Below are 13,885 nucleotides of genomic sequence, written 5' to 3' on the forward strand. Positions count from 1 at the left end.
AAGGAATACTGTTAAGGTTAACTGCAAAAATCTATCGGGCATGTTAAAGAACCGAACAGTCCATTCGCAAAGAGCTAGGTTGTTAGCCAGACAGGCCTGTATCAAATGTATTTCTCTTTGTTCATGGACGTCTCTGTGTCCCTCTGTTCAGTTCATTCTTCGTTAGACTAAGTACTGATTGAATTTCCCATGCGACTGCCCTTTTATGTAAAATGTTTATCATGAAAAAGGCGCTATAATGTAGTAATAATGTACTATAAACGTAATCATATTGACCTAGCCTTACCTAAATACTGACTGAACATACAAGTCTGTATTATTGTTACATTTAAACACTTCTAAAAGTTACTCCTGTATTATTCTATTCTGGTGCTGGACTATGCATTGTGGGTAGATCAAGACGGCGGACGTATTTTTGCAACGTGTCGTAAACTGAGATAGATTTGTACGTTTTTTTCATCGTTAAAATGGCAAGGAGTGATACCAATAGTGATATGAACCTATTTGCGCAACTTAACGTTATGACATCAAACAAGTTTGGTCCCCTTAGTGAGGATTTTGAGACTGTACAGAGTCGAAAAAGAGCTCGCCACTCGACGGTTGGGGCATCGTGCGAGCACATGCCTGCAAATCAATCTTTTTTCTTAGATTCCGAAAACTCAAAAACCTACCAGCTGATGAGAAACTGAACATTATACTTGTAAGCATGTCTAATCTTGGGCTTTTGAAGTATAGAATTGACAATATTGAGTGCACCGTTTTCATGAATTGTGCACATCACGGGGTCACAAATGAGAGGCTTCGTTTATCAGAGTATAAACAAATTGACTTAGAGGCCCGTAATAGAGCCACAAACCTTATTATCACAGGTGTAGTAGAAAGTAGAGGTGAAAACTGTGTTGACATTGTGACTGATCTTATTGACACTTATTTAGATCTTAAACCATCCTCCTTTGTGATTCTAAGGGCACACAGAATGGGTCGAGTGTTCAGACCACGCGCTTCGCATCTAGACCCTGGTCCAAAACCTAAACCCAGGCATATTATGGTGACATTTTGCCAATCAATCGAAGTTGACTTTTTAATGGAAAGGGCGTATATGCTCAAAGGTTCGGACGTCGGTTTCACCAGGGACTACCCTAAGGAGATAAGTGATGCGAGAAAAGTGTTGTGGCCGCACTTTAAGGACACCCGCAAAGGTATGGAAAAAAAAAGTTCGAATACTATTCCCGGCTGCTTTGGAGGTCAACGGACGTATTGAACGTAACATGTTTCCCGACTGGTTTGAGGTCCTCCGCGGGTCTAGATGTACAGATATCCAAAAACGCGTTAGTGAGAACATTAGAGTGACTAACGAGCGAATCAGAGAAGCGTTTACCCAACAAAATATTCAAGGGCGCCCAAGTGTGCCCCCCAGTCCTCATGTTATTGACTCTGGAAATCGCAACAGTATCCCTGAGGAACAGGTGCCCGAATCCGCCGCAGACAACGAGTCACTACACAGTGATCACAATAATCAGGGCTTAAACACATCGCTTGATGGTAACAATAATCAGGTCAGGAACGAGACACCCGATCAAGCACGTGCTGAGGGTCCGTTACCCGCACGCTATGTCCAGTCGTTTAACCTAAGAGCCAATAATCCGGTACCAACAAATTATGAAAACGCTAGAAACACAAAAACGTCAAGCGAAAAATCAATACAGGATTCTGTCCCTGTTCAAAATAAACTTTATTCGGAAGCAGTGTCCATCTCCAACGGGGACAGAAACAACGCTGGAAGCCATGGTGAAAGCCCCTCAGACCACTATTCACTAGGTTCCAAGGCCGGGTGCAAGTAGACAGGCCAGGGGCAGTACCGCCATGTGTCTTTGAGGCGGATACGCCCGTGTGTCAAACTGAACTTAAGTGTCATGAAACTGAAAATACAACTTTTGTATCTGAAATTTTCCTATGCTCCAAATGCATGGATTTGCCTAACTGTTCAATTTTTGTAAGATGTGAACATTACGTAAGTTTAGATACTTTTCTATGTAACCAATGTATGGAATTGCCTAGTTGTTCTAGTTTTACTAGATGTGATCATTATACGAGTCCTGAAGTGAAAAATATAAACTCGAACTCTTACAGTAAAACATTGCATGAAAAGAACAATGATCAGGTTAAAAGTAGCTATGTCAATACTAGTAATCAGTCTGCGACAATTAATAGGGAAAGTTGTATCTTATTTACTAACAAAATTGCTTCCCCTGAAACACATTGTTCACCCCATAAAAACGCTAATTTTGATGTAAATACTTTCAAAGTAGGGAGTCTTAATGTTTGCGGATTAAAAAATAGAAGTAATTATCCGGAATTTCTCGATCTTATTAAGGAGTACGACATTTTCTGCGTGGAAGAAAGCAAACTAGATATTTATGATATTATAAAAATACCCGAGTACACTTTTTTCTCAAAACCAAGAAAGGACAGTTACTACAGGAAATCAGGAGGCATAGGTTTTTTCATTCGGAATACTTATATAAACCAAATAGAAATAATGGAGACTGATTGCGAGTACATTTACTGGGTTAAAGTTCATGCCGATATGTTAAAAAAATTTGATAGTGATTTTATTATTGGTGCAATGTATATCCCACCAAATCAGTGAATCAGTCACGCTTCTTTAACGATGACGAATTCCTCAAACTTGAAAATGAAATATCATCAATGTGTATTAAATATAAATATTGTCTGGTTTTAGGGGACGTAAATGGCCATACTTCTACCTTTGATGATTTTACTATTATAGATGAATTCTTATCAAACCACTTTGAATTTGATGAAGAATTTTTGAGTACTTTTAACTCTTTTGAAGTACTTGAAAAACATAATTTTCCTCTAAAGAGAAGCTCAATTGATACTAAAACCAATGCAGTCGGACATAAGTTCTTAGATATATGTAAATGCAATAATTTATATATACTAAACGGTAGAGTGGGGCAAGGATCGTGATAAAGGAAACTTTACATTTAGAGGAACTTCTGCAATTGATTACATGGCAGGATCAGTACATCTTTTCCCTTTTTTACTAGATTTTGAAGTAAAAGAAGTTGACACCTTATTTTCCGATGGGCATGCGTTATTATCTGCCGTCATAAAATGTTCACATGGACATGGCACTGATAGTCCAAACGCACCGAATAATACAAATTCTAGTAGACATGTTAAACCCCCGAAATGGAAAAATAATCTCACAGCTGATTTTGTTTCAAATTTAGACGATAGAAAAATTGCGTCGATTGAGCAATCCCTCCGCAATTTAACAGGCGACATATCAAAAACTGAAATAAACGAAATCTCCGACAAAATCGCTAATCTTTTTGAATATTCCGCATACAAATCTTTTCCGCAAAGTTTTTGCTCAAATAAAGATAAATATTCAAACTGTATCTCCACCAAAGGAAAAAAATACCAGTGGTATGGGCCTCAGTGTAACAAAGCGAGACGTAAATATAACCGCGCTCGTAAATTGTATAGTATACATAAAAATGACCTATATAAAGCAGAATTAAATCGTGCCGCTAGAGTTTATAAACAAACACTGAATACTTTTATGTATCAGCATAAAACGCGAAACGAACGAAAACTGAGAGATATGCATTCCAGGCAGCCTAAAGATTTTTGGAAAATTTTGAATAATTTAAATACCGTATGCCCTCAAAATAAAACGCCAGAAATACATGAGTTTTACGAACATTTTAAGGCCGTAAATTCTGAGCCTTGTTATGGTGATAGCGAACAAATTAATCATGAGGAATCGGGTTTTATTTTCGAGGACGATACTTTAAACGCACCAATCACGGAAAGGGAGATAATAAAAATGATTAATAAAAGCAATAACAATAAAGCAGCTTCGCCGCAAGATAATATTCATAATGAATATATTAAAAATACACAGTCTATAATGACACCAATTTATTGTAAGTTTTTTAATAAGATTTTTGATTGTGGAATTTTGCCAGAAAAATGGCTAATCGGTACTATAATGCCAATATATAAAAAAAGGGTTCGCAACTCGATCCGGCGAATTATAGACCTATTACAATACTGAGTTGTTTGGGGAAATTATTCACAGCTGTCTTAAATGAACGTGTAACTGTATTTCTTAACAACTTTGACATTCTTAATCAAAATCAGGCCGGATTTAGATCAGGATTTTCAACCACAGACCATATTTTTACCCTCAAATTTCTAATTGATGCCTTGAGATCACAAAAAAAGAAACTTTTTTGCTCTTATATCGATTTTACGGCCGCTTTCGACAAAATTTGGCGGGTAGGACTCTGGAGCAAACTGCTTAAAAATGGAATAAACGGAAAGCTTTTTAATGTAATCTTCAATATGTATGCAGATATTAAATCATGTGTTTCTATAAATGGTACTATATCTCCGTTTTTCAAAAGCTTCTGTGGGGTAAGACAGGGAGAGAACTTGTCTCCCGTTTTATTTTCAATATATCTCAATGATTTAGAAGATTATCTAAATAGAAATAACACCAGTATTGAATTAAATCAAAACAATAGCGAAATCAACGTGTATAGTAGTCGTAACTTGACCGCGATGGTTGACCTTAGGCTGATTACTCATATCGATTATTTCATTGTAGAAATTAAGGGTGCTTAGAGTAGCCGTGCATATTTATATGGAATTAGTTTGTATACAGTGCAGTATCAAAGTTTGTATACTTACATTTGATCAGTTAAAACTTTCCAATTCACTAATTTATATTTACACAAAATTATATTTCCTTTTTCTCGTGCAGCTCGTGTTTTACGTACACTCCTTTCAATAATAGGTTGTGCCTTATTATGTATTATAATGCAAAGGTCAACCATCGGGGTCAAGTTGCGTCCACTATATCTCAAAATTTTCATACTTTTATATGCAGATGACACAGTTATAGTTAGCGAAGATGCAAAAACTTTTCAAAATTTGTTAAATGATTTCTATCAGTATTGTAAAATATGGAAATTAACAATCAACATGCAAAAGACAAAAATTGTTATATTTGGCACGAGTAAACCTGAAAACTACAACTTCACTATAAATGGCGAAATAATACAAAATGTGAAAGATTACAAATATCTAGGTATTCTCTTTTCTTCTTCGGGAAATTTCCTAAACGCACGAAAACAATTAGTGAGTCAAGCGAGAAAGGCGTTGCGAATATCTAATATTGATTTGCCAGTAGATGTCAAGTTGAAACTTTTCGATCAAACCATTGTCCCTATATTAACTTATAACTGCGAAGTATGGGGGTTCGAGAACTTAGACATAATTGAAAAGGTACATACTGACTTTTTGCGTAAAATTACTGACAGCAAGAAAAGTACGCCTATATATATGTTATATGGAGAACTTGGCCGCTATCCGCTCGAAATAGTTATTAAAACTAGAATTATTAATTATTGGACTAAACTTCTTATGGGAAGTGAACTAAAAATAGCAAGGAAATGTTACGAATTCATGCTGATCTCAACAATACATTTTAAATGGATAAATCATGTTAAAAGTATTCTGGATCTAACAGGAAACACTTTCTTTTGGATTAATCAGAAAACTTTATACTTAAAAAATATAGGTCAATTAATTAAAAGGAATTTACATGACCAATTCTTACAAAAGTTTGATGGAAGTTTAAATAATTCTTCAAAGGGATTAAATTACAGACTATTTAAGTCTGATATCAAGTTAGAACCTTACCTTACTATTCTCCCTAAAAACAAAAGACTAGTACTATTTCACTTTAGAACAGGTAACCATGGACTGCCAGTAGAGACAGGGAGATGGCGTCAATTCAATAATCCCTATGAGGAAAGAAAGTGCACGTTGTGCTCATTAAACGATGTGGGCGGCGAATTCCACTATCTTCTCAAATGCCCTTTTTTCGCCTACGAACGAATGAAATATATCCCTAGAGCGTTCTCCAACAGGCCAAATATAATTAAATTTCGTCATCTGTTGTCTTCCGTATCATTCGGTGTATTAAAAAACATAAGTGCATTCGTGTCGCTAATAATAAATTATTTCCGAAATAGCCAGTAATAATATGTATAAATACTTACAACCATATCACTTATATCCAATAGTAACACTAATCTCATAGTAATGTCCACGCTGTCAACGCGCATATACACGTTTGTTTTTGCAAACTTATGAATGAACTGGGTCAATGACCGGTACATGTATAAAGAAACTACTGACCAATCAAAATTCACAGTTCTACCGAATCCCCCAGTCGATTCATAATATGGCATACCTTTAGCTAGATCATGCTTTTTTCGTGATCTTATTCTCCCAACAAGTATCATTATTTACAAACCTTAGTGTAAACGTATTACGCTTTTTTTTTCGATTTGTATTTATGATACTCTAAGTTTGTAAATTATATCTTTGTATATGATATATAATTATGCCTGTCCCCATCTAAACCCACATCTTGTTTGAAAAAAAATGAGTCATGTTATTACATGTATGTAATCTGACATTAATAAAAGTAGTAGTTGTTGTTGTTGTTGTTATTAAAACAGAAAACAGTTTTATTCTGAACAAAATATAATTTGATGTAAGTGTATTGATTATTTACAGATCAAGGTTTTAAAATAAAAGTCAAATGCAGAAAGTGTTAATGAAAAGCATATGTTAAGAAAAAATTCAGAACTACTCAGAAGTTTTCACAAATATAATTTTCAGATTTTCTAAATGGCTGAATATTGCTGTACTGATGCCTGAGATTTTCTACATGTGATTGAACTGATTCATGAAAATGTCTGAATCATGTCTGAATATTTCTGAATTATGTTTGAACATTTCTGAAGTGATCTGAATATTTATGAACTAACGTCTGAACATTTCTGAATTGATGTCTGAACATATTTGATTTTTTTCTGAATTTTGCCAATTGAAGAAAGTAGTCAGAAATTAGCAAAGAAGGGATTTTCAGACAAATTCAGAAATGTTCAGCAAGTCTTACTTTAACTACTAGTTAAACCAACAACACTGTTGTGCAATCAGCGAGATGATTTTATTACGAGATCTGCATTCATTTAGCATAGATATATTCATCTCAATGAAACATGTATGAAGCATATCACGATCAAAACTGTCATATAAAATCCAATAAATGTTTTTAGAAAACAACTGTAAAAGTCTAACAAACTTTGTAACAGGTTCGATCGTATATTCGTCAAAGGAATACTGGCCGCCTGCGTAAAACCCCTTTTTATTTCTTTTTTAATTTAAGAGGAACCATAGAATCCGTGGCATGCACGGAGATCACATTTTAAGTGAATCTCCTCAGACTATTCCTCGGAATATCAAACAACGGACCGTGCTTAGACATGCTTACATACATATTTGTTATCATAAAACATATATATTTGTTATCAAAAAATTTTCATAAAACAAATTTTCGTTCCGAACTTTTGTTAACATAATATTATCACATTATGCTATGTATATCTCATATATCTTACATTATGACATATTTCAATCTGCTACTTCGTTTACCTGATACTTTAAGTATTGTCTTACATTTTAACAAAAAATGATATATTCTAATACACTCTGAATCTATTTCTGTGCTTTTAAACATTGCCCGACATTTTCTTAAAAAACAGATATATTTCAATACTCTCAGTGTGTATGATTATACTTTCAAAAAACATGATAAATATCATAAATTGAATTTGAATGCAGATGTTCTCGTAAGAGAAACTCGCTAGAACTGATATAAACGCCTCTCGTATAAATACCCATACATGAATGCACATGTATGCTTGAATGCGTATCAAACCGTAAAGACCGGTTTATGTAATCCGTTACAGTTAGACAAAGGTTCTCCGCTATACGATGTAACGCGGAGAACCAGTAAGTCTTACTTTAACTACTAGATAAACCAACAACACTGTTGTGCAATCAGCGAGATGATTTTATAGACATACAAAGTTTAGAATGTATGCTGCATTCAAATTCAGTTTTTATTACATTTTTAACGTTTTGGTTATAAACAATCTCTTTTCTAACGAGTCTTCAATGTAACCATCTTTTGCCTGATCTGATTTCCATCGACCATGGCGTTTAAGACACCTGTCGGAAACGCCCGATGCATTTGCAGCCATGGAAGCACCACTTGCCCTTAAGGAATGAGTTCCCAACTTAAGATTAGGAGCAACTACCTTAAGCTTTTTCACAATACATTCTTTTGCTCTTGTATAACTTAATTTTTTATTTTGTTTGATGAGTGAAGATTTTCCTTTTGATCTAAAAGCAGGTTTAAAAAGATAATTATCTGAAGTTTCTGACAAGTGAGCTGCGGTCATATACCTTTGCAACATTAAATACGGACAAGCTACAGAAGAGCCTTTAGCAATTAATACTTCTTTGCCAGATCTATATATATCGGTTTTGCTTTTTTGTATTTTGACATTAAGATGATCAATCTTAAATTCTATATCTTTACACAATAAATTGCTCAGTTCATTAAACCTGAGAAATCCTGCATACCCTAGTAAAATCATTGAAAGATCTCTCAATTCTACAACGTCTACAGAATTTTCATACAAAGAACATAAAGTTTTTAACATTTCAGTATCAACCACATCTTTCTTTGAAGTTGGCGTAGAACGAATCCTCTTCGCTGTTTCTAACAAATTTTGAACAATACTACTTTCAGTAGGATCTAACAGTTCATTTAGTTTGTGTACCCATTTGATTGCATAAAATGCCGAAGAAATAACGTGATACGACTTTCCTTGATCTAATAAGTTCACTATATACATAGCAACAATAATTGGTTTCGCGGGTTGTGCCGTAAGTGAATTCACTTTACAATATTCTTCAAATAAAGTAAAACAGTTTTTATATTTTGTTGTTGTACTTCCTGCACGTGATTGCAATAAATAACTTGCCATATTACTAGCAATATTGTCCATTTCATTGTTGCAAACTCCCGCATCCTGCATTTTACGTTTCAGCGTAGATTTTAGGCCAACACCTGAAAACATTTACGTACATATAATCATTTTGTTTCAGCTAACCAAACACACATATACATATGTATATATATATATAGTTTTAGTCAAGATATAATTTTTAATGCTATCATATCGAACTTTAGTGGTTCGTTATCAAATGTACCATTTTAACCGTTTCCGACAACAACATTTGACCTTGACAGATTAAGTGTCTGTTTTATAAAATATTTGAAATTTCCATCTTCATTTAACAGAAGCGGCCAAAAAGGGGCACTTTTCCATTTTGGTATGATCAAACTACATTCTACATGCTCGCTATTAATCTTATTTATACAATCTACTATAAGTCTTGGTGGTGGAACAAGCCAATTATTTTCATTTTTCCAGACTTCATTCAAAGAGTCAATGCCTTTAGTTCCTGGTACCCACCAACGGGAGTTGAACCTAGAACACTTATTATTCAAGTGTGACGCAAAACGATCAATCGTATGCGGTCCCCATAAACAATCAATACGTGAAAATACACTGTCATGTATTTCCCAATCATCACAATCTGTACATCTACTCAAATAATCTGCAAGCTCATTGTCTACTCTAGGAATCCATTCCGGACGAAATGAAATATTTTCGTTTTCGCAAAAGTTGGCTAAGTCTAAAGCTGTTCTTTGGATACTTGGAGTTTTACTCCCATTTAATAAGATTGATTTTACATTTTTATTATCTGTAAATATGTGCACTAGTTTATTCTTTAATACATGTGCATTGCTCTTAATTATTCTACTAACAGCTTCAGTTTCTCTCCAAGTGGAACTTTGAACCTTTTCAAAAGTGTCCCACTTACCAATTACCTGAGATTCTGTTTCCGGAAATGCTATCTTAATTTTAGAAACTTTTGGTAGCGTACCCTTCCCACCTTTGCTGATAATACCATTTGTTCTAAACGAATTCTTTTCAGAATCGTTTTCACTTCTCTCCCGAGTGTTAACCTGAGATTCAAAACCCGTATCCGGGGGTTTTACTTTCAATGACGAATTACCTTCGATCTTTTGAAATCTGTTGGCGCAGTACGCGCTTGTTTCATGCCTTGGTGCATTATGATTACTATTTTTAAAACATTTATGCACTGATTTGCTTACCGTAACAATATTTTTGTTCGCTTCCGGGGAACCTTTTAAATACTTGCTCTCTTCCGGGAGCAATTTATCAATATTTCCACCTTCTGGGAACCATTCATGTCCCTCTTCCGGGAGACATTCAGAATCAAAACTCGCTTCCGGGAGCTTGCTACTACTTTTTCTACCTACTTCTGATATACAGTCAGAATAAATGGTCACTTCCGGGACCCTACCGTGATTTCTACATACTTCCGATACACAATCGGAATTTATGCTCACTTCCGGGAGCCGAACTCTTTCCGTTATCGTTACTGGTATTAACGTTTTGTCAAAACCGTGTTCTGTTTTCTCAGTTCTCTCTGGGAACTGCTTACACATACATGTTACACTTACTTTCTTACTGTCGTATTCCTGAGAACCTAAGCAATCATCTTTTTTCTTGATAAAACCGCCATAGCCTTCCGCACTGGCATCAGCATAGATACTTACTGCGCAAACTGACATGTTTTTGAAATATTTCCCTTTGTGGTTAATTTTTCTCACGTTTTTCTCGCCAGAATTTTAATTCTGCGATTGCCTGTTCACTTACCAGTACTGGAGCGTTCCAACTTGCTCTAGATAGTATGCATTTATACATTTCTCTTGTTCTCATTCTAACTTTATTGCCTATTACATTTTGAAGAGATATAATTTTTCCCACAACAGATGCCAAAGCTTTTACGTTTATAATATTACATTTGTCCATTCTTATCTGATACAAAACAGAATCTATCGATACTTCAAGATTATCGATTCTTGAATCTGTTATGAACAATAGGTTTTTTGACATGTCAATCACGTGTCCTAACCAAACGACTCTAGATGTCGGCTGCCAATTACATTTTTCGTCTGCTAATAGAAAACCGAATTCGCAGAGCGTTTTTCTTACGTAAACACTCGATCTTTCTGCTAGAACATATTCAACATGTCCCCCTATCCCGTCATCTAAGAACATGATTATTCGATGACTTTTACTTCTCAAGAATGACACTACAACCCTTAACATTTTGGTTAAAAATATGTCCTGCGGTATTTATTCCAAAAGGCAAAGAATTAAAAACATAAAAATGTGTATCACCTTCACTTAACCATGAAAAGCCTAAGTAAGTGCGGTGTTCTGGAAAGATATCAATGTGATGATATGCTCCTTTCAAATCAAATGTAAACAGAAATGAATTTTCATCAAACATTTTTTCTGCGACCTTGATATCTTCAAATTTTACTCTAAATTTATGTAAATACCTGTTTATGTGTCTACAGTCAAGTACTAGTCTAGGTTTTCCCGTTTTACTATATGCAACTGTTAAAGGGTTCACTACGTGTGGTACAACGCTAGATTTAGATACAACTTTCTTATCTAAAAGACAACTTAATTCTTCTTCTACAAAACGCGTATTGTCACGTGCTGATTTGTTGTTTTTTAGCACTACACTAGGTGGTGTTTCTTTCAAGGGTAATTTGTAACCTTTTTCAACTACATCCATAATGTAGGCACTATCCGATGCCTCTCTCCATTTATTCGAACAATGTCGTAACCTACCTACTGGTGACACAACTCTTTGTTGTGCTTCTTCGGTTTCTGACTGCTTAATTTCGGTGTGCTCATCAGCATTTTCTGCATTTTCTGGTAAATGTAATACATTACCTTGACTTTTTGAGAAAGATTTTTCTACAGAACAATTACAACTTTTTTCTTTCTTTATACATGTACATAAAACATTACTTATCTTATTATTTGTATTTCTTTCCGGGCATTCAGGTGCCCCTCTCCAATGCCCTGGTTTGCCACATGCAAAACACAACCCTGGTCTACGCCCCTGTCGTGCTGACTGTTGTGTATTAACCGGACACGCCTCTGTCATAACCCGCTGCTGTCTACGGTATGGCCAGTTTCGCCCAGATTTCGCTTTCTTCGATTTTTCCGCTTTATACTTCTTGGAAGCCCTTGCTTCCGCTTTAAAGATTCGTTTCTCATCGTCCGAGTCGCTCGCCAATGGATTTGCCTCATACTCTTGAACTACTCTCCATCCCAACTCGGCTGAGTCCGCCAGTTTAATCAGTTTTTGTCTGTGAGTCATTAACTCTTTAGCTGAAAAACAGCGTAATTTTCTAATGTATATGTATGCTCCGCATAATAAACTAGTCTATTCTACAATATAATCAATAATCATGGTACTTTATATTTGAAATTATTCTACTTTTTGCCCTTTAACAGATTTATTATATTTAAAATTTTTCAGCCACAACTGTCGGAGTCATAGATTACACATACTTCTTTATTTTACATTTGCTTTTCTATTCTTTAAATTATTCTTTCGTTTCAATAATTAATTTATTAAATAATTCATTTTTCGTTCTGTTTATTCGTTACAATTAATATCTAATATATACCTCGAGTTATACGGACAATACTTGGCAATTTTATCGATAAAATTTTTCATTTTTCTCTAAAACGCACTCGTGCGTGCGAAATACTAAATTTTACATACCTGCCTTCCAGGGGCGGATATCGATGTATTTCATACGTGTACTAATCATTTCTATAAAAATTCCACAATTTTGCTAAATTTAACGGATAATTATAAATTACCTTCTGCTATATTCGCTCTACAATCCTCCAATTTCTTCTCTTGTAAATCATGATTAGCCTCGTCTAATTTCAGTATGACCTTAGAATTGTGCTTATATTGCTCCTCATTGCTTTTGCGTTTAAATTTTTTACTGTTTATCATCATATTTGAAATATTAATTGTAGAATGACCACTTATCTTTTCAAATAGGCTTCCAATTTCCTTCAGCATCACCTCTTTGTGGCCTTCCAGTGACGTCCTGACTTTATCTTCTATTATTCTATCCCACTCTAAATTTTCCTCTCTACCTCTCGGTGGGTTTCCCTCCATATTTTCTTCCATGTGTAAACGTAGAACAGTTGAATGCAGATGTTCTCGTAAGAGAAACTCGCTAGAACTGATTTCTATACAACGCCTCTCGTATAAATACCCATACATGAATGCACATGTATGCTTGAATGCGTATCAAACCGTAAAGACCGGTTTATGTAATCCGTTACAGTTAGACAAAGGTTCTCCGCTATACGATGTAACGCGGAGAACCAGTAATTATTCAGACTGCAATTCCCAAATATTCAGGGTTTTTTCCATAGGGGAAGGTGTCAGTCAATTTTTTAACTGAATAAGTACATGCAGTATGACTACAAAATGTTATATTTTTCACACACAAACATTTGATATGTGTTCTTTTGTGATTTGATGATTTCAGTCACATTTTATCCAATATCTTCAGACAGTTGCTAAAAGGAAACTTAGGTATCACAATTACCCAATGAATGAGTCCTAAACAAGGCCTTATTATCACATTTTCTGGAAGAAAAGGTGCATTCATGAGCTATGACCACTTGATTAAATACATTTTCTTAACGAAGCCAGCTTACTGACTTGCCCATGGTAGATATGGCAATGGTAGATATGGCATTAATATTTTTAGACCTTAGTAAGCTTGTAGGGAATTAATCGTCTAATCGACTTCCTTTCTTCAGCTTACCTGTCACATAGTGACGGGGTGAGCTTTTGTGATCGCCCTTCGTCCGTCGTCCATCCGTACACAATTTCTTGTGAACAAGATAGAAACCATATTTTGCAAGCAATTTTGATCAAACTTGTATAAAACTTGTATAGGCATGATATCTCAGTTCCT

The 13,885-nt window shown here is 35.0% G+C and overlaps 1 protein-coding gene across 1 annotated transcript; it reads right to left on the reverse strand.

Moving 5' to 3' along the window:
* Nucleotides 1–7,039: 7,039 nt before the first annotated feature.
* LOC123528086 (uncharacterized) lies at nt 7,040–13,179 on the reverse strand. Its single transcript, XM_053517971.1, has 3 exons — nt 12,762–13,179; nt 11,817–12,260; nt 7,040–9,037 (listed from the first exon to the last, which is right to left on the reverse strand). Exons 1-3 carry the CDS (start codon nt 13,177–13,179, stop codon nt 8,025–8,027), a joined length of 1,875 nt encoding a protein of 624 aa, XP_053373946.1. The 3' UTR covers nt 7,040–8,024.
* Nucleotides 13,180–13,885: the final 706 nt, after the last annotated feature.

This window comes from Mercenaria mercenaria, chromosome 11, assembly GCF_021730395.1.
Source record: "Mercenaria mercenaria strain notata chromosome 11, MADL_Memer_1, whole genome shotgun sequence".
In the NCBI taxonomy this organism is placed as follows: Eukaryota; Metazoa; Mollusca; class Bivalvia; order Venerida; family Veneridae; genus Mercenaria; species Mercenaria mercenaria.

Bases quoted from the DNA above. Each gene is read 5' to 3' on its own strand.
- LOC123528086 (XM_053517971.1), bottom strand. From the start codon at position 13,179: ATGTATGGGTATTTATACGAGAGGCGTTGTATAGAAATCAGTTCTAGC. The intron at 12,261-12,761 runs GTAATTTATAAT...GCTGTTTTTCAG, and splicing joins TAGAGCGAATATAGCAGAAG to CTAAAGAGTTAATGACTCAC. The intron at 9,038-11,816 runs GTAATGTATTAC...AAATGTTTTCAG, and splicing joins ATCTTTCTCAAAAAGTCAAG to GTGTTGGCCTAAAATCTACG.